Consider the following 17,589-nt stretch of genomic DNA (forward strand, 5'->3'; position numbering starts at 1 on the left):
TGCCTTCCCGCAACCGTAGAAACGCTACAGCCGCGGGTGCCCCAGCACTCTGTACCTCCGACAGCTCCTGCCGCTACCGGCACTCTTCTCACTGGTCCGGCCCGGGCAGCCACCGTGATTCTGCGGCTACTCGGCAACAGTGCTGTCGCGGCTGCCTCGACCGGCATAACACTGTGGTGTAGCGAGTGGTGTATCGCTCTGCGTTTCTGTCGTGCGTTGTGCTGTGCGTGAACCCCGGCCAGAAAGCCGGCGCGTCTCTACTGTTGGTAGGCGTGTGTCTCGTCGGTGCCAAACGAACAGAGATAAAGTTCCAGAGTTCGTGTCTCAGCCGTTGAAGACAGGATCGACTTCATTTGAGTTCTTGAGGCAGCCTTTACATGTGCTGTCAGTGTTCCGTCGAGTATTGCCGCTTCACCCTAGTAGCCCGCTGCGTTGCTGAACCGTAGCAGAGTAGACGGGAAGAGAGCATCGCAGTTGCCTCCGATCCTGCTGGGCGTTGCGGACGTCTCGCCTGTCGGTAGTCAGTTGTTGCATTTGCTAATGGTTTACTCGCTACTTCCGCTTCGTGTTCGGATGGTTGTGTGAAGGCGTTATCTCCGCGGTTTGAGAACACAACACTGTGCAGCAAGCCCTAGCCGGAGCAAGTCTGCGTCCCGTCTCCGAAGAAACGAAAGTGCCCGCCTTCAACGCTGCCGCCCTGGCTGTAGTGAAAAGTGTGCTGTTGCGACGCATGCACGGAATCACTGGCGGCTTTGCCTGGCAGGTCCAGAAGTTCGGCTTGCTGAAGGGCAGTCAACTGGCTCCTGTTTAGTTTTACGAGCTGGAAAGGCTGGTTTTTTTTTCCTCAGGTGCCCAGGCGGAAAGCTGCGCGTGTCAGGGGCGTGCTTCATCAAAGACTTTGTACCGGGCTACTTTAAGCCCCGTTGATGTGTTCAGTCCCTGTAAATGCCCCCATTGGAGACCATGTCGGCGCCTAGCTTCACCAAACCTCCACTCTTTCTGTACGAGCAGCTGCAGCTGAGGCTTGGTGAGTCTCTCAAATTGTACCGTGACGTGCTTCGACTTCACCGCCGCCAACTACCCGCCGGTCCGACGCGTGAGCTTGCAGACAGATTTGCGCGCGCCGAGTTCCGAACACATATGGCAGCGGCTTCAGAGGCTTCCCAACAGGCAGCAGCGACAGAGGCGCTCCATATGGATAGCAATGACCCCTATGGTTGCACTTCTTCTTCTGCGGGAGTGTCGTATTTCTCTCCGTTGCCTGGGGGCCCTACCTCCGGGAGAGGGCTACCCACAGGAAGAGGCAACAACGTGTCCAGTGGGCGTATCGCCTTGCTCCAGGGAGGACCTGAAACCCCGGACGTGGGACGCAGAGATCAGACCTCGCATCTTCGAGGCGTGAGTCCGCAACTTCGGGCTGTCACGTTCCAAGCTTGCGAACAACTCCGGCGTTTCAACGAAGCGTGGCAAGACTACTTGCGGTTTGCGCGCGATCGCGAACTGCGGCACGGTCGGCACATGCGACCGACGCAGCGCGGGTTACTGTCTGAGAGTCAAAGACAGCAACTACAAGCGATAAAAGATCTAGTAGTCGAGCTGAGGAAACAACCCGATCAGAGCTTCAACGATTGACAGGACATCTGCTGTCGTGTGAGGCGGGCTTCAATGCCAGCGCGGAGCTGGTCTGTTGGAGAGCTCCACTGGCGCCTCAGGAGAGTTTTCTGCTGGGCTGTTCTTTGTGGCTAACTGTTGTTGCCCGCCGAGGTCAGTCGACGCCAACAGGGTGGGGCGGAGGGAGCCGCGTTATTGATAGACCATGCTTTTATATGTACAAAGTTTACTACACAACCTTAATGCAGTGAGGGACATAATTAATCCTTGTACGGTTCGTACCTACTTGACTCGTTCAGTCATATTACCTTCGCCTACTAAATTTTGCATACGCACTGCCAGCCCCCCCAGTCTCGTAGTCTCTTCAGCACAATCTGACTGCATGGGGCGCTGTGGTGCGCAAGCCGCGTACATTTGTTCCAGTTAACGGTTACCTTGTTTTTGTCCATTCACGGGGTACCTCAAACGTAGAGACAAACAGGTCCTGATACGCGTGGCCCCGTGGCCGTGGGTAGCGGCATATGTCACTCGGACCAACCTGTCCTGTTGGGCAGCGGGCGGTAGTGGTGGATTCACCTTCTGCTTTTGCAAGTCCGGTATCTTCTTGGGCTGCAGGACGGTTTTTCGGTGGCATTGAGTGGAAAGTCTGCCAGCGGTGCGGAGGTGCGCGGCGGTCTACCAGCTTTCGCTGGGAGGGGGAGCCACCTATTGTCCCATAAACCAGGAAGAGGGGCACCTAGCAAAGCGTACTTTAGGTCCTGGAAGCCTACAGCAACGTAGACTCTCATGACACAAAGTGCCAAGCAATTTACATGTAGAAAAATCGAAGCTCCTAGCATTTTACTTCTAGGGACAGAGGGTCGTAGCAACGTAATTGTCGGGGACAGTGCGCCCCCAGGCAGCTCACCTAGCGACGGGGAAACTACTCTGGTAAACTGTGTCTTAGGAGCAGCGTCGCTCCGAGCATTTATCAAGGTTTCCGCTAGCCAGCAGCCACTCGTAGTTCGGCAAAAGCAAAGTACGAGGCACCTTGCTCGGACAGGAGAGAGGCCCCACCGGGTCGTCGCGAAACAGCGACACCAAGTTTATTCGTACGGAGCGGCACGTAGCCACTCCGATTTCGAGGACTGACAACCTCCTAACACCTTATCTCGCAGGAATAGACAAGCCCTGGCAATTTATATCGCGGCGAGGTACGCGCGTACCAGCTTGTACCTCGGGGGCGGGCATGACTTTAGAGACATACACAGCAAGAGCTGAGAGAGTTTCCCAGCAAGCTAAAAACTCGGGAACGGACATGTGCTGCTGATTCGTATTCTGCGAAGAGAGGCCTGTATCACAGGCCCCGCTTGCAACTGCGCTTCAGGAACAGAAAGGACCCTAGCGTGTTGCACACTAGAAACAGAGAGATCTCACGGAATATATCTCCCAGGTTCTAGGTCTGCAGCCGGCTCGTTCTTGTGGACCAGGAGGCACTCCGGATCTCGTACTTGGGGTGCACAGGAGCCCGCTGGAAATCTATTCCTGGGGCAGCGGAGTAATTTCTCCCGGGCATATACGCACGGACACAGAAACTCTACTCCGGCATCCGAGATAGGCTCTAGGGACACAAGTCTTAGCACACAGGTGCCCACCCACTCTGTTGGGACGGGTTGCCCCCTACGAACACGTTTACGGAGACCGAAGCCCCTTGCGACATACACTTAAGGATGGAGAGGCCCTCCACTTCTTCTGTGTTTGGGACGAAAGGCCCTGGTAACCTGGTTTCCAGGAACAAAAACGGCGCCAGGTGCTTAAACTCCAAAAACGGAGGCTCCGACAAACACGGGTGTCACGAACGAATGCCCCTGGCGATGCATACTGTTGATGCGCTTCGCTACTAGCAATTTTACTTCCTTAAAGAGGTATCCGCAGCCACCCACATCTTGATCCCCTGGCCGCTTAGGCGGTAGGGACGGAAAGCTCTCAGAGTCTGTGTGCTTAGAGCCTATCTCACCATCGTAGCTGCAAGAAGGCCCCCAGTAATGTAGGTTCTGATAAGAGGACGGAGAGGCCACTAGCAGCACATAATCAGGGACAGAGAGAGGCTCCACGCAGCATCTAATTCAGACAAAGAGCGATGTCTATCAACATGTGTTCTAGCAGCAGGGATGCCGCTCGCAACTAAGCCAGGCGTTGGTTTTCTAGCAACCGTCGGGCCCCTGCAACCTGTAGGTTTGCAAAAGAGGCTCTTAGCAACTCATGTTGTGGGGTGATCCTTCGCACCTCGTATATCTGATGCAGCCAAGCTCCAACACCAGCTTGCATGGGAAGCGCAGTGGAAGGCGCGAACCAAGTTATACTTCTGGGGCACGAAGTTGATATTTCAGCAGACAGACACCTACCAACCTATATTTCACGCGGACGAGCCCCTAGCAACTCGTACACTAGGAGGAGGAAGGCCCGTAGCAACTCTGATCCCGGGAGCAGAGAGGCACGCATCGACTCATACTTTACGGACATGATGGCCTCCAGCTACCATATTTCGAAAGCAGAAAACACTCCAGGGCAGCTACACTGTGGGAGCATACGACCAGTCGCAACGCACATTCAAAACAAAGAGGGGCTCCTCGCACCGGAAGGACCACGGACAACACTCACTTCAGAGCAGACAACCCCCCCTAGCAACTTCGGTTGCAGCTTACATCGCAGGGCTAGAGGAGCTAGTTGTATTTCAGGACGAGGGAAATCCCTACCGACTCTACTGGGGGACCAAGAGGCTCTTGGGGAACTCCTTTTTCAGTAGCGAAAAAGGCCCTACTGACCTATGCTTTTGAAACAGAAAGTTCTAGGCAACATTGCTTTCAGTGAAGTAGTGACTTTCGAGATCCAGTGTGGTCCCAAGGCTCCAGCCTCTACGGCTACATATGAGTTGCTGGGCTACCCCGGTGGCCGCGTGCCGCTGAGCAAAGCAACCGAGCCCCAAGTAACTTTGGCACGGAAGAGCGAGCTCGCAGCACTTTGTCTCTTGAAAACACTAAGGAGCGTAGTTGAGTCCAATGTAACGACAATGGCTTCTGGGAAGACATATTTTTACGAAGAGAAGGGATTCCTGTGTCTTCTAGGGACAGATAAGCCCAGCAACCCAGAGTATACGAGCAGAGAGAGCACCAGCAAACCATACTTCAAGATCTTATTACGGTGCCCATCAGGAGCATCGAGCCGCGGGGGTAGCTCAAATGTACGGACACGAGGGCCTTCAGCGGCTGGCTTTTCCACGGAGATGCTCAAGCAGCTCATTTGTTACAACTAATGAAGCAGCTACCATAAGCTTGCAGTCTGGAGGCCGGGAGCAACCTACGTCTAACGGACAGAGAAGCCCACAGCTAACAACGTTCAGAAGCCAAGGTGCCCATAGCTGCCCGTGCTTTGGGGAAGATCGCGCTTAGCAGTTCATATGTGACGGCCAGCCCGTCGCAAGTCAGGAATGGAAGGGGAAGTATCTCCTGTTCTACAAAGAGTCAAGCATGTGGCAGCTTACTAGTAAACAAAACTGTGGCACCTGGCTACTTGTATTCTACAAGCAGGGAGGTGAGGGACACACGAGCTTATACCTGACACACTGACCTGTCAATCCACCTTGTCGCGTCAGAGCCTTCGCCTCCTCGCCAGCTCGTCTCAACCGCTTTCGGGCCGAATGCGTAGTTCTGCTTCAGCCCTCTTCCAAAATGCACGTGTGAGAACTGTGCAGGCTGCACTGTCTCATGCACCACCCCACCTGTGGCGGATGAGCTCAGCGTCCTTCCGTGACATGCGATGACCAAGCACGCGTCGGTCACACCTAGCAAGCTTCTATCAGTACGCGGTTGTTACTTTAGCCTCGCTCGCCATTTGTTGAGCGAGACCTCGGCTGATCCGCTTTCGCACTGTCTCAATCTTGTCGAGGGGTATCTTTACGACCCGCAGCTTTGGCACGCAGACAGACAAACTGGATCAAAGCTCCACAAGTGTTGTGTTGTGGCGTGACGCCGTACAAGTGTATCCGGCGCACGCACTTCGGAGATGGCTACTGTCCCGAAGGCGTGTTTAGAAACCTATTGTCTTCACTGACCGTCTTGTTCCGGAGACCGCCAAAGGGTACGTAAGGCTCGGACCGGTGGGCTTTCGAGCTGTGTGTGCACTGCGTACTTACCGTGGATCCCAGAGTCGGTGAGCGGGTTTTTTTCGTGCCATTCGTTCCTAGTTTGCAGTTCCCACGGTAGCGCAAAAACCTTTGCCATTCGGTGCCTTCTTGGGGGCGGTCACGGCGGGAAGCTGCTCCGGGTGCGTCATCGGTCGACAAGCGGGAGACTTGGCCGGCTGTCTCGGATGCCATCCATCCGGCCACAGCTGGTACCACTCGCTCGCCGCTGGGTTGCGCCACCCGGGTAAAGCTAATCAAGAGCAGGGACCACTCTCACTACCAGTGGCTTCGAAAATCCGAACCAACAACGTACACGTATGCGGAGAACGACTCCTGTTGGGCTTTTACTTTCTCCATTTTTTGCAGTAGAGGCTCTGTTGGTACCGGAGACGTCGTTTGTTGCCGTGTTCTTCGGACGGCTGACTGCAGGCCGCGCCGGGTGTCCGGACAGGCCACCGGTGGGCCTCGCTGTCCTACTCAAAACTAGAGATGGAATCGATTTTAGACCTATCTTTCGAAGTCTAGTCCCTGTTGAAGAATTGGCCGTCCCTTCTGAGCTTTCACTATCAGCGGACGCAAGAAGCCGGCGAGGGATGCGATGTGGCTGGGGGCGACCCCAGGACACACACTTCTTCCTCATTCCTGTAGACCGTTGTCCGTGGATTTCGTTCTCGTCTGTTTTTCCGGGAGATCTCGAGCTCCCAGAGTTCTCTTGCTTGTAGGACGTCTTTAGGAGAAAGTCGTAGGGAGCCCCCGAGGTGACGCAAGTCCCGTAAGAGACGAGGGACTCGGCCCCCTCCCGGCTGTCAGCTGGTTCGCTTCCGGTGGCGGAGGCTCGAGGTGTGGGCTCCCCCATCAGCTCCCGTCGGCGCCTCGCGTTGGTCATCGCTCGAAGCCTCTCAGTTCTTGCATCATCGCTCCTGGCGGAATTTTTTTCTTCGTGCTTACTTTCCGGTAAGCACGAAGAGTAGCGTTCCTATTGGGTGTCCAGAGTGCACTCCCAGTTTCTTTACCTGGAGCTGCCCGCTGGCCCCTCGGCCGCGCTGTGATGAGCTCGCTAAGCTGTATTGGTGACCGAGCGGCCTTGTGTTACCGGTTAGCTGCCCGCCTCGAACTGTGCGTCGTCGGCGCCCGAATGTGCGCTCCTCTCGCGGGTTGGGAACGGCCGACGATGTCCTTGCGATGCACAGATCGACAGTCCCCAAATTGTCCTTGGTTATCGAATGGCGAGGCAACTTATGCGTTAGCATTTAGGCATTTTGTTAGGCTTCTTTTACTTCCTGTTCCAGCAAGCCAGATGCTCGCCCCCGCGACGACGGCAACTCTTATACGGAGGTGTTAACGAGGGCGTCGGAGTCCTAGCTCCCTCGGCGCCTACTTTGTGTGCGGCACCTGTACTCGAAGCTGTATCTTTCGGCGGTAGGCGGCGGACGTTGGTTGGCTTCTGGGGAAATCTGTGTTCAGATTGAGTTTCAGGCTTAAAGGGCCTTCACTTGATCCTTATTCTTGTCAGGCTTTGGGCTTCCTACGGTGGAGGACGTGGGCTCCACCCCGGGCGAGTTGTTCCGCCGCAGTTGGCCAGCCGTTGTGCGGTAGGACCAACCGTAGCCGACATCCGGTTGCCTCTGCCAGGAGCGCTGCCTTGGCTGCTTGGTGCAAGAAGCCGATTTCTGTTTTCCTCAAGTGTTCACTCAGTTTTGTGTGTTCTTTGGATACTGGCAAAAGGACGTGGAAGAGCGTCGCTTTTTCGTGCGATTGTCGGCCGGGCAGGTGCCCGTTTGTCGGTCGCTCTACCTTCGGCCCGCCGACGTGGTTGAAAGAGTAGTCGATCTCAGCCATTTGCTGTGTGACACCTGAAAGTGGTAGGAGCTCACTAGTAGTCCACATCCGTGCTTCGGCTGTCCCCATTGTCGTGAAAAGGGGAATTCAAAACAGAAGAATCTATGCCTGTTCCTTCTTCCAGCTGCCTGCGCGAGGTGGAGCCGTGCAAGATTGGAGGTCGGCTCTCACAAGTCTCATCGAGTCTTTCTTCCCCTATGTACATTCAAAAAACAAACAGGCTCCGGTGCTGTCGCTCTAGAGATAGTACTGCCCTGGACATGTGCCGGTGCAGGAGGCCCACTTGTTGCGGCTAGCATTCTTCTAAGTGGTTTGTTTTCGTTTAGCCCTCTCGTTGCCTATGAAATTTCCGGGTTGCCGACGAACAACAACATTTGCTGGAAAGTCTGGCGCAACCGTGTGTGAGTCCGATCTGGTTTTGTTATTGCAAGTGCGTGAGACTGTGGGCTCACTCGAGAGCGTGGTTAGCCTTTTTGAAGTTCGTTGAGGATGAGCTTGTCGTTCTGAGGGTCCTGCCACTTTCCTGTCGATGAATAGCTCCCCACGCATGTGCTCCGGCCGACCAGTAAAGTGGCACCAGATGCTCGAGGGGTGGAGAGGTTCATTCCCTTTTTGCGCGGATGCACGGCAGCGTCGGACGGGCTTGCCTGCCTAGACTGATCCATCTCGTCCTAGGATTTGCCTAGAGGGTGTGACCTTCTTTTGCCTGTTTTGAGAGAGAGCCGCAGGCAACTCCCCGTCTTCAGTCGTGACTAGAAGAATCCGCCCCTGCGCCACGCGATCACGTGCCCGACGTGCCAACAGCGATGACTGCTCTGGAGAGGCGGTATTTGCAGTAGTGATTGTCCTGGTATAGCTGACACGTCGACGGTCGGTTTCTCCTTCTGGCAGTCGACTATACGAGTTCCTCCTCGCCTTGGTCGCTAGCATCTCGCACACATCGAGTGCTTCCCAATGGAGACCTACACAGCGGAAGCCCCGTCCCTGTCCAAACTACCGGCCGACGGCTCATCTCTGGAGGGTAGCAGGAGGATCAGTGATGTGCAGGATAGCGATATTCATAGGAAGAACAGCAGTGGTCAAGGGCCACCCGTAGGAGTCTTCGTTCCGGACGATGCGTCCACGACAACAAGCGCGCGCTGTGCTGAAGGTGGGGGAGCGTATTCACCAGTCTCGCAGCATGCGTCCGCGCAAGCAGCTTTGCAGTCCTTTCTGCTATCTATGGATATGAAATCTTTGAGTCAATCTCACGGAGAAGAGGAGACAAGCACGGAGGACGGCGAGGGCCAGAATGATGTTAGACGGGGAGAAAGCAGTCAAGAAGACAAAGCACATGCTTCGGGCCCGGGAGTTGACCACCTGAATGGGGTGGAGCGAGGCCATGAGCCAGCAGGTGAGACCGCGATTAGTCTAGTCGATCCTTGGCTTCTCTACGCTTGTGATAAAGTAGTAGGGACTACACTACCGGATACGGCTCTCCAACTCCTGCCCGACGGTACCACTGTACCAGGGGCCAGACTAGACCGGGGTGCGGCTGTTTCCATGCAGAAGACCAACGAACACAGGGTGGATGATAACAGCGAAGCAAGCGATGCACCGTCTCATCGGCCGAAAGACCCTCGAACGACGGCGGCGAGCAATGACATTCATGATGCGTACGGAGAGGAAGTGACGCAGCTCGGTTCCTCTCATCTCTCCGCCCCCGCACCCTTGGGAAGAGTTCTGGAGGATCTGACCGCCCTCATCGGCTCGGAGCCTCCCCGAACAAGAGAATCTAGCGCTCAGCTCGGTCTTACTGGGAGAGGGGACGCAAGCAGGAACTTAAACGCTGCCGAAACGGAAAACAAGGAATCGAAGGTGGCGGTTGGAGGCGTCGACAGCCGCTGTCCGTCCGATTCACAGAAGCACCTCCCGGACTATAAGTGGACCGGGGGAGAAAATCAAGGAGGTGTGCAAAGATGCCTCTTTACGTCCCCTAGCCTTAGTAGCGAGGAATTATGCTTTCTGAATTCCGCGAACCTTTCAGCGAGTACGGCTTCCCCTCGGGCGAACTTTTGTAGCCCGCTGCGTTCGGGCAGTGGTATCAGCAGTGAAGCGGCGAACGGCAGTAGCAGCGAGATATCAAACGTTAGCGGCTATGAAAGCTCAGGATCTGATTCCCCTTCATTGCCAAAGCTATGTGTAACATCCAAGTCATCCGCTCCTACCTCTCCATCTACTGCATGTGTCTCCCCCGTACACACCGGAGATGTAAAGGCGGCCGGTTTAGGAATCCAGTGTGCAGGTGGGTTCTGTGAAGAGGGAAGAAGCCTTGAAGAAGATAGAGGCCTACTGTTCCGAGAGGACGGCAGCAAGGGCATTTTTCTTTCTGCTGGTTCCAAAACCGAAGAAGAACCGAGCCCAGCAGGTGCACTAGCCAAGGCAAGCAGCTCGGAAAGCCTACAGCAAAAGAAAAGCGACGGTGTAGACTACAATGCACTGCACAGGGCATTACCCAAGGTGACAGGGGTACGCTTTCAAGCCCAGCGAAATCGCTTTGTAGCTGAGTGGTACGAACAAGGCAGGACCCGGATGGCTTATTTTCCTGTAAAGCTCCACGGTTTTGAGCGTGCGAGAAACCTGGCTATCCGTTGTCGGGAGGTAAGCTGAACAAAGAATCGAAAAGCACACTGAAGGCCCCGAGTGAGGACTGGGGGCCAGCATGAAGGTAGTGGGACAGGTGGGATGACCCTTAGGAGACAACCACGCAACAGACACCCTGTTATTCAGTTTGTTTCTCGCGGTGAATCTCCATTGTGAGTACAGCTGCTGGGTGATCCTACCGAGCTGGTTTAATAGAACGAGGAGACAGAGTGACACACATGCGGGAGGAGGGTGCAACCATAATAGACAGGAGAGGCCTTAATCAGCGTATCGGTCTGGGGTTCACTGTTCGGGGGTCACGGGGCTTCAGGGGACGTGCAAGAAAAGCTCGGACAAGATACAGCTTTTCGGGAAAGATACTGTATGCTTTCAGCCACGATACTCTTAAAAAGAAAATTCAAGCATCTTCTATGAGACATTTCCCGTACGTACTGTTTTTTACTTTTCTTATTTGGTTTTTTGGATAATGCGATTACAGGTTCGAGGACTTGTTTGACAAAGACAGGAGTGTCCTGTGGTTGCGTGGGTTTGGTGTTCACCACTCTGCTGTGCAGGAAGTTCTCCAGCTCAAGAATGCCAAGCGAAACTCGAATGCGGACTGTCGCGCGCCCAGTCGTCGGCCTAGTGGCTACCGAACCGGCGACTGGGACACTCCATCGTGGAAGCGTCGTCGTGTGGCAGTAAGCCTGAAACCCGAGGTTGCCTGTGACCACCACTACGAAGGTCACGGGGAAATTCCTCGCTTTAGTCTTTGTTGTGCTGATTTTCCGGACTCCTGGTCAAAACCCTCGCGAACGTCTTGCGGCGATGATGCCTTAGGGGTGCAATGCACTCATGGCCCGGGGTGTGGTGACGATTTGCAGTGGAGTGTGGAGAAGTCATCGGAGGAAAACGTAGTGAATCAGGGATTTCATGTCCGGACATTGCTTGAGCAACAAAAGGAGAGACAGCGCCGCGGCAGTTTTCGAACGGATAAAGATGGCACAAGACCGGAGAAGACTGGGAAGTTTATCGTACAGAAGCTGCTCCGAAAGGCTATGGGGGACAAAGGAGTCGACACAGGGAGGCTGAGGTCGGGAGACCTCCGCTACGGCACTTTGGGAAAGGAGACTACGGAGAGTGCTGCAGAGGTGAGACTGCACTGCGACGAATTGCGCGTGCTACAGGTTGACGGCTGGCTGTTGGCCCCACTGCAGACGTCTGCGAACAGCTAATGCAAGATGCCGCTGCGGTCTGGTCCTCGTTGTGTGTACAGGAGACAAGCCTTCCGACGGCCTCTGGGTGTCTGTCCGCCCGTGGTCTGTCCTCACATACCTATTTGTCTAACAGCGGAATAGACGACCAAACAACTGCAGAAGTGCTGAGGTGTTGCGCGCAAGCGTGTTCAGCAGAACCACCGTATGCCGGCAAATCCCTCGGGAAGGCAGGAGAGGGGCCGATCCGCAGCGAGGGGCGCGACGCCTTCTGCCATAGTTCGTATGCGCCTTCGCTGCGAACTTCGTGGAGCGATGGAAACGTCAGCTCCCGACAAAAGCTCTTAAGCCTGCTCTTGACTGGCTCAAGCACTAGCAGGCCGCAGCATCAACAGCTTACAACCATGTCGGCCGTGGGAAAGGTTCTGTCGTGTCTGCAGCGAGTGCTGGCTGCCCCTTCTTGTTGCGGTGATGTGGCAGTATCTGTGCCCGATCATCAAGACGAGGAGACCCAAGGAAGGGACAGCGCACTCTCTGGCGTTGTCCGGTCGATACTCTCAGAATGTGAATACTCGTCTGATGCTGCAGTGCGACTGCTCGGGAACGCCTGCCCCACGTGTCGCTGTCCGGCAGTACGGAGTGACACAGTGAGGCCCCCGCAGCCGGGTGTAGGCATTCCCGAGGACGAAAGGCTGCTGCTGATGAAGGCGGCTGTAAGCGTTATCCTGGATGATCTGCTTACTAAATGCGTGCCGGGACTTGTTTCAGGCGAAGGGTTGCGGGCGAACAGCGAGCTGGCAACGTCGGAATTGCGACACAGCGTCATGACATCTGTTGTTCTCCAGGCGTGGCGTGCCGTCCAAGAAGCAAAAAGAATGGATCAGCTGCAGCCCCTTCTTACGGTGTGCAGACAGGCTATCGTGAAGGGCCAGTTACCGAGTGAATGGTCTTCAGAGCAGCAGCGCACTTTCCTTGACAATCTTGTCTGGACTGCTCGGAATGAAGAAGTCGCCTCTACTGCAGGCCATCACGATTCGCCTGGTGGGGAGTTTAAACGAGACGACGAGAGCGAGAGAGGAGAGTTCCTACCTTGTGGGTTCTCAGCCAGACCCACCGCGGTGCCGGTGCAGCAGTGGAGGCGGAGAGGTCCGGGGAGTCGACTAGTTCTAGCAGAGGATAGGCGGGTATGTCGTCCTGAAGAAACCTAGATCCAGTTTGAAGAAGTTGCCCCCCATCCTTTGCGGCAAAAAAGCGTTCTCACGTTTCAGACGGGCGTCGCGTAGGCTACTTTCGCTTTCGCATTCTGTTACCCTGAGTGGGGCAGCGATACTTCTGAAGTCCATTGTGCGGGCACGGCTGTTTCGCACTGCGAGTTTCATAACGGCAGGGATGTATTTCCAGACCACGGGAAAAAAACATGATTCGACTCAGCCACACGAGGATTTGCTTGTTTGTCGCCGTGTGTGGCAAGGGAGATTTCCCCCGGAGTGTTTCTCTGGTTCATTGCGGTAACGGCTGTCCCGAAAAGGGCGCGCCCAAGGAGGCGAAGGAGATGACCGTGTCCATACAAGCATTTTCATCAAGTGGAAGCAGTCAGGGGTTGTTCTGCGGCGGCGTAGTTTTCTGAACACTGATACACAAGCGGGTGCATATCCAGCATTTCGAGTCGCATTTAAGAGAACAGTCCCTGATGGAGACCAGGCGACGAGAAACCGGGCGCACCCCGCAGGCTGCCGTCCAGCAGTGTTGGGTTGGGGCGCGCCCGCAGTGAGGAAGAGGCTGTTGGGTTGGATTCCGTCGCGTGAAGGATGAGCTCACCGTTGCCCCTTTTTGTTCAAAGCCACGGGAGCGGAACTCAGGTCAGAGACTGTGATCGTGTCGGTATGCCGGCTTGAGTCGATTGCGACGTGATTGCGCGTCTGCGGTTCTTGCAAGTATACGGCAGTCTTCGCAGAGGTCGGTCAGTTCAGGCGGCGCCACGGAAGTTGCAGCGCAGCCAGGTAGTGGTGGTTGCGCGTGTGCAGGGTAACAAGACGGGGACAAAGAGCGATACACACCTGTCAGGGGCACGGCGCGTACAGAAGAGAATGGGGGTTGCCGGAGGTGGGCCCCCCTGCAAGGGACCAACCTCTCTGACGAGTGTTCGAAGAAGGCGTGCAGAGGCGGAGTTCAACGCAGTATGTCCGGCAAACATACCGACGCCCGGTGTTTGCAGCCGGCACAGCAGAAAGTCTGGGCCCGTGCTTTTGCAGGTGTACTCTTTCCTCCAAGGTCTTCAAGTTGCTGGGCGCCACCAGAAAATTGCGGTCTGTGAACGGGTTACTGTCAAAAAAGGCGAAGCGTTGCGGTTGGGGCTCACCCGTATTCGATCGTAGGGGATTGCTTCTTGTGATACGGAGCAATGAAGTGTAGTAGAATGCAAGTGAAACTGTGTGCCGCCTGTGGCTCTTTTGTAGTCAAAGCATGTAGTGTCGACGGTACCGTGTATACGCGGGACACAAAGGGTCACGCACAGACATGTGTATACATACATACACACACATTATCTAGCGTATAGACAGCAGCACGTGCAGACTGAAGGCGAAGTTGAGCAGTTGATTACTGATTGCACGGACAGCGGATCTTTCTCTTGAACCACAGCGATTTGTGTAGTGTTGGAGGTATGGCAAGGCCAGGCCGCGCGGAAAGAGGCGTGCCATTTCAAGGCGATTTTGGAAGCCCTTCGATGGAAGGGCCCGGAGTCCTGAACTGCGTATCATTCTGTGCGAAGAGAGTTTATTCACAACGGTTGCTGCCGGGCAGTCGGGGAGCGGACAAGTTTTGTGTTCGAACGCGCAGTGTGTAGTGGCTTCTGCGTGAAGCTCTCATCCGTGGTGCGTGCCCACCATCACATTCGACTCCAGGAGAGCAACGTAGACGAGATTACTGGCGGCACTAACCGCCATACAGTGACACCCGCTGGGCTCTCCTTGAGCTACCTAGTTTCGATTTCGCAGGGGTCGTCGCGAAAATCACGCTGTCGCTTGGGGAGAGAAAAGGAACACATAAGTACTTACTAAAAGCTCTACCCCGTGGCTTTTGCGGTGGTGGTGTGGGACAGTGGTTCTGAGGGGCGTACGGATCAAGATTTGAACGTGCGCGAACACGGGGTGTCTGGCCGAACAGAAAGACAGACGGCCGGTAGGCAGTGTACAGTGCTACCGACAGCGGGACAGTGCGCTACTCCGTCAGGCTCAATGCTACCCGCCGGATCTGCCCACGCGTGTTCGGCTAGAGGTCATGCAACAGCTCTGCTGCACGCTTGCGGTGGGTCGTGGAGGATGGCAGTGCCTACCAGAAAATCAGCGGCCGATGACCTCTGCACGTGCATTACGGAGCCCGTTGGTGAGAACAGAAAGAACAGTTGGGACGAATAGGCTCGGAAAGTTAGGCGACGGAGACCACCGGTCCGGGTTCTCTGTAGCTGTGCATCCCTCGGCCGGTGCGGAACCTGAACTACCACGCCAGGCTGTTCCTTTCGTCGACCGAGCGGGCCGCTTGGCGTGAGCAGAGCACTGGAAACAAGTACATCGGTACACGATAAAATCAGCTTTTCCACTCCGTAATGCCACGCGTATACGGGAGATGAGGGTGTCAGCAAGAGCAGTGGAGAACTCGACCGAACAGGCAAACGCCGGAGGCGCAACAATGGCAGTTCTCCCCGCGTGGATCCGGGAGGGCCGCCGGTAGGACTTGATCCCGGGCTTCATGGTAGGCGCCATGCCGCTGTTGGGCTCTTCTCTTATTAGCGGGTGTTCTAGACCGCGGCCTGCGCAAGAAAGCCTGATCTGCCAGACGACAGATATTGCGCAGGACTGCAAGATCGGCGTCAACAGCGCAGAAACGCTCACCGGAATTAGCAACGGCGTGGACGGGACGGAGAACCCGTTCAGGTCACGGTCAGGTAGGTCTGGGCCAAACGCGATCTCGCCGTAGGACAGGGCACCAGTCTGGGAGAACGCGTGCGCAGTGGCAAAATGGCACTGCCCTCCTGGCCCTGCACCAACAAAAAAGATGTCCCAGTCCAACAAAGCTGAGGCTCGCTGCCTCCGGCAACTAGAAACTCCCTCTCCTGACGACCACCCCGACGTCCACAGGTGGCGCTCTTGTCTGTGAGCCACCAACTGACATCTGTCGTCTCCTTACTGAAGCCTTCAGCCTCTCTGTGGCTCTTGCGGTCGAGACCTGACGGACAGTGGTAACACACATTATGTCAACTGTGCGACAGATGGCGCAACGTGATGCGCGATTGACGACGCCACAACTGCAAAAACTGTCAGTCTCCGAGCGTACGGGCGGCGCGGGAGGCAGTGTTCTTTCTCAGCAAGAAGCTGCTGAGGAAGAATGTGTTGGCTCATGCGTCGTGTCCTAGTGCGGAGGCGTCGTTTTCTCCCAAATTCTTCTGCCTCTACGTAAACACGACGGGAAAGACCACTGTGCCGGCTCGCAGTGCCGAGCCACGCTGACCGTGCACGGTGGCAAATACGAGGTCTGCTAGTGTTACTAGCTACAGATATTACGACGGTAACGAAGTTTACCAGTAGCGACCTGTAGTTCGCAGAAGGCGGAGTGCCCGAGACGCCCGCGGTTGTCCCGGGGCAGGCGCTGGACCTGCGCGGCAGGAATGCAGTAGTAAATTAGCTAGTTATTTAGTTTTCTAATCCAGTTCACCCTTTTTGTAGTGTGTGTTTATCGGTGTACTTACTTCCTAGAATTCTGAAACTCTCGCAGGGCAGTGACAACGCAACACCCAGCGGCATCATTGGGAGCGAGGGCGGAGCTTGAACCTTCTGCCACGTGCCTTCGCGTGGTCTCCTGCCGTGCTCCTCTCTGCGATGTTGCGCCGTGATTGCAAATGTCTCGCTGATGTTCATCGATTCCTCGAGCCTGTTTGTTACTCCATCTTCTTTCGAACGGGGCAGAACCGGAGTTGCCATTTCATTTTGGCAAGTCAGATATTGCAGGAGTACGTTGACATGTTGACCGACGAGCTTCCTGCAGGCTCACCGCCGCAATGCAGAACCCGCCTGCAGATTCGCCTTTTGCTCGACTCATCATTTCCTCACTCTCCACTCCGCAGAATGAATCGACAAGAGCAGCTCGAGCCAGCCTGGTCGATCCAGGGTTACATTGAAATGGAACACACATGTTTTGGGAGCCAACCGTATGGCTCTAATGGACTAATTTACTTTTTCTGGGGTAACGAAGTACCTAGAACATGGGGAACTCGTATTACAATCAAGACCCTAAGATCTCAATTGAACTCTGACACGACCCAGACAACCAGACACGGCTTACCGAAGGAATCCTCCGCCTTTATCCACTCATTAACCTATTTTACATGAGACCACTTTTAGCCAATTCTATGCTACAACTAACACTCTGGCACGGGTCGGAGTTGGAAACTCTGACACTAAGCTACCGATCCGGTAGCCGCACCACTAATCGTCCCGTCTACCGGCGCCGGAGAGTCGAGAAATGTCTAGCTCACTGGCGGCGGGTCCTCGATCGGCCTACGGTACTACTTGTCCAGTTTAGTCTCCGTATTTAAGCACTCCTGCACGCGTGGTAGGTGTTTACATCAGCTAACCTCTCTCTGACGACTCCTGTCAGCTACTCCCCCTATTAGCTACGCAGTCGGCCCTAAATCATAAAAAACCCGTGACTGATCTAAGTCCCTGCTTAACCTTCTCATCACAAAGAGATGATACGAAAGCTATTGTCTGATATGTCTTGATATCAATTAGGGGTTGTGTCCTGATTCTGGACTACAGGCAGCTGTTCCTACAGACTCTGTAACGCCCTCCGTGCGACTTTGCGCCGCCCTGTAGGCCGTGCCGTCAGTGAGTGCCGCGCCGCCTACTGAGTGCCGGCGTCGTGAGTGACCGCCGGTGAGCCGATTACCGCTCGTCTCGGTCCGCAACAGCATACATGTCGTGCCTTCGTGAACTGACAGGATCGACTTCACTTAAGTTTTTGCGGCAACCTTTACACGTGGTAGCACCGCGTGGTTTGGTGATTCCCCGGCATTTTTCCGAAAGTTGTTTCTTATTTTGTGCTTCTGCGGCTGAACAATTCACGATGTCCGGCCAGGGCGGAGAG

The 17,589-nt window shown here is 55.2% G+C and overlaps 4 protein-coding genes across 4 annotated transcripts; 2 read left to right on the plus strand and 2 right to left on the minus strand.

Moving 5' to 3' along the window:
* Window positions 1-668: 668 nt before the first annotated feature.
* Window positions 669-2,023, plus strand: CSUI_006211 (uncharacterized protein). Its single transcript, XM_068066375.1, has one exon. It carries the CDS (start codon window positions 946-948, stop codon window positions 1,630-1,632), a length of 687 nt encoding a protein of 228 aa, XP_067921646.1. The 5' UTR covers window positions 669-945; the 3' UTR covers window positions 1,633-2,023.
* A 3,099-nt stretch (window positions 2,024-5,122) lies between these two features.
* On the minus strand, window positions 5,123-5,273 carry CSUI_006212 (uncharacterized protein; the record flags this gene model as incomplete). Its single annotated transcript, XM_068066376.1, has 1 exon — window positions 5,123-5,273. A coding segment is annotated over one exon (105 nt), but the record flags the coding sequence as incomplete, so codon positions are not given.
* A 784-nt stretch (window positions 5,274-6,057) lies between these two features.
* On the plus strand, window positions 6,058-14,248 carry CSUI_006213 (ap2 domain transcription factor ap2viia-1). Its single transcript, XM_068066377.1, has 4 exons — window positions 6,058-6,727; window positions 7,063-10,252; window positions 10,810-11,385; window positions 11,511-14,248. The coding sequence occupies exons 2-4, from the start codon at window positions 8,567-8,569 to the stop codon at window positions 12,654-12,656; spliced, it is 3,408 nt and encodes a 1,135-aa protein (XP_067921648.1). The 5' UTR covers window positions 6,058-6,727; window positions 7,063-8,566; the 3' UTR covers window positions 12,657-14,248.
* Window positions 14,249-14,894: 646 nt separating this feature from the next.
* CSUI_006214 (uncharacterized protein) lies at window positions 14,895-16,534 on the minus strand. The gene is made up of 2 exons (XM_068066378.1): window positions 16,193-16,534; window positions 14,895-15,672 (listed from the first exon to the last, which is right to left on the minus strand). The coding sequence occupies exons 1-2, from the start codon at window positions 16,422-16,424 to the stop codon at window positions 15,377-15,379; spliced, it is 528 nt and encodes a 175-aa protein (XP_067921649.1). The 5' UTR covers window positions 16,425-16,534; the 3' UTR covers window positions 14,895-15,376.
* Window positions 16,535-17,589: the final 1,055 nt, after the last annotated feature.

This window comes from Cystoisospora suis (genome assembly GCF_002600585.1).
Source record: "Cystoisospora suis strain Wien I chromosome Unknown contig_3106, whole genome shotgun sequence".
Classification (NCBI taxonomy): Eukaryota; Apicomplexa; class Conoidasida; order Eucoccidiorida; family Sarcocystidae; genus Cystoisospora; species Cystoisospora suis.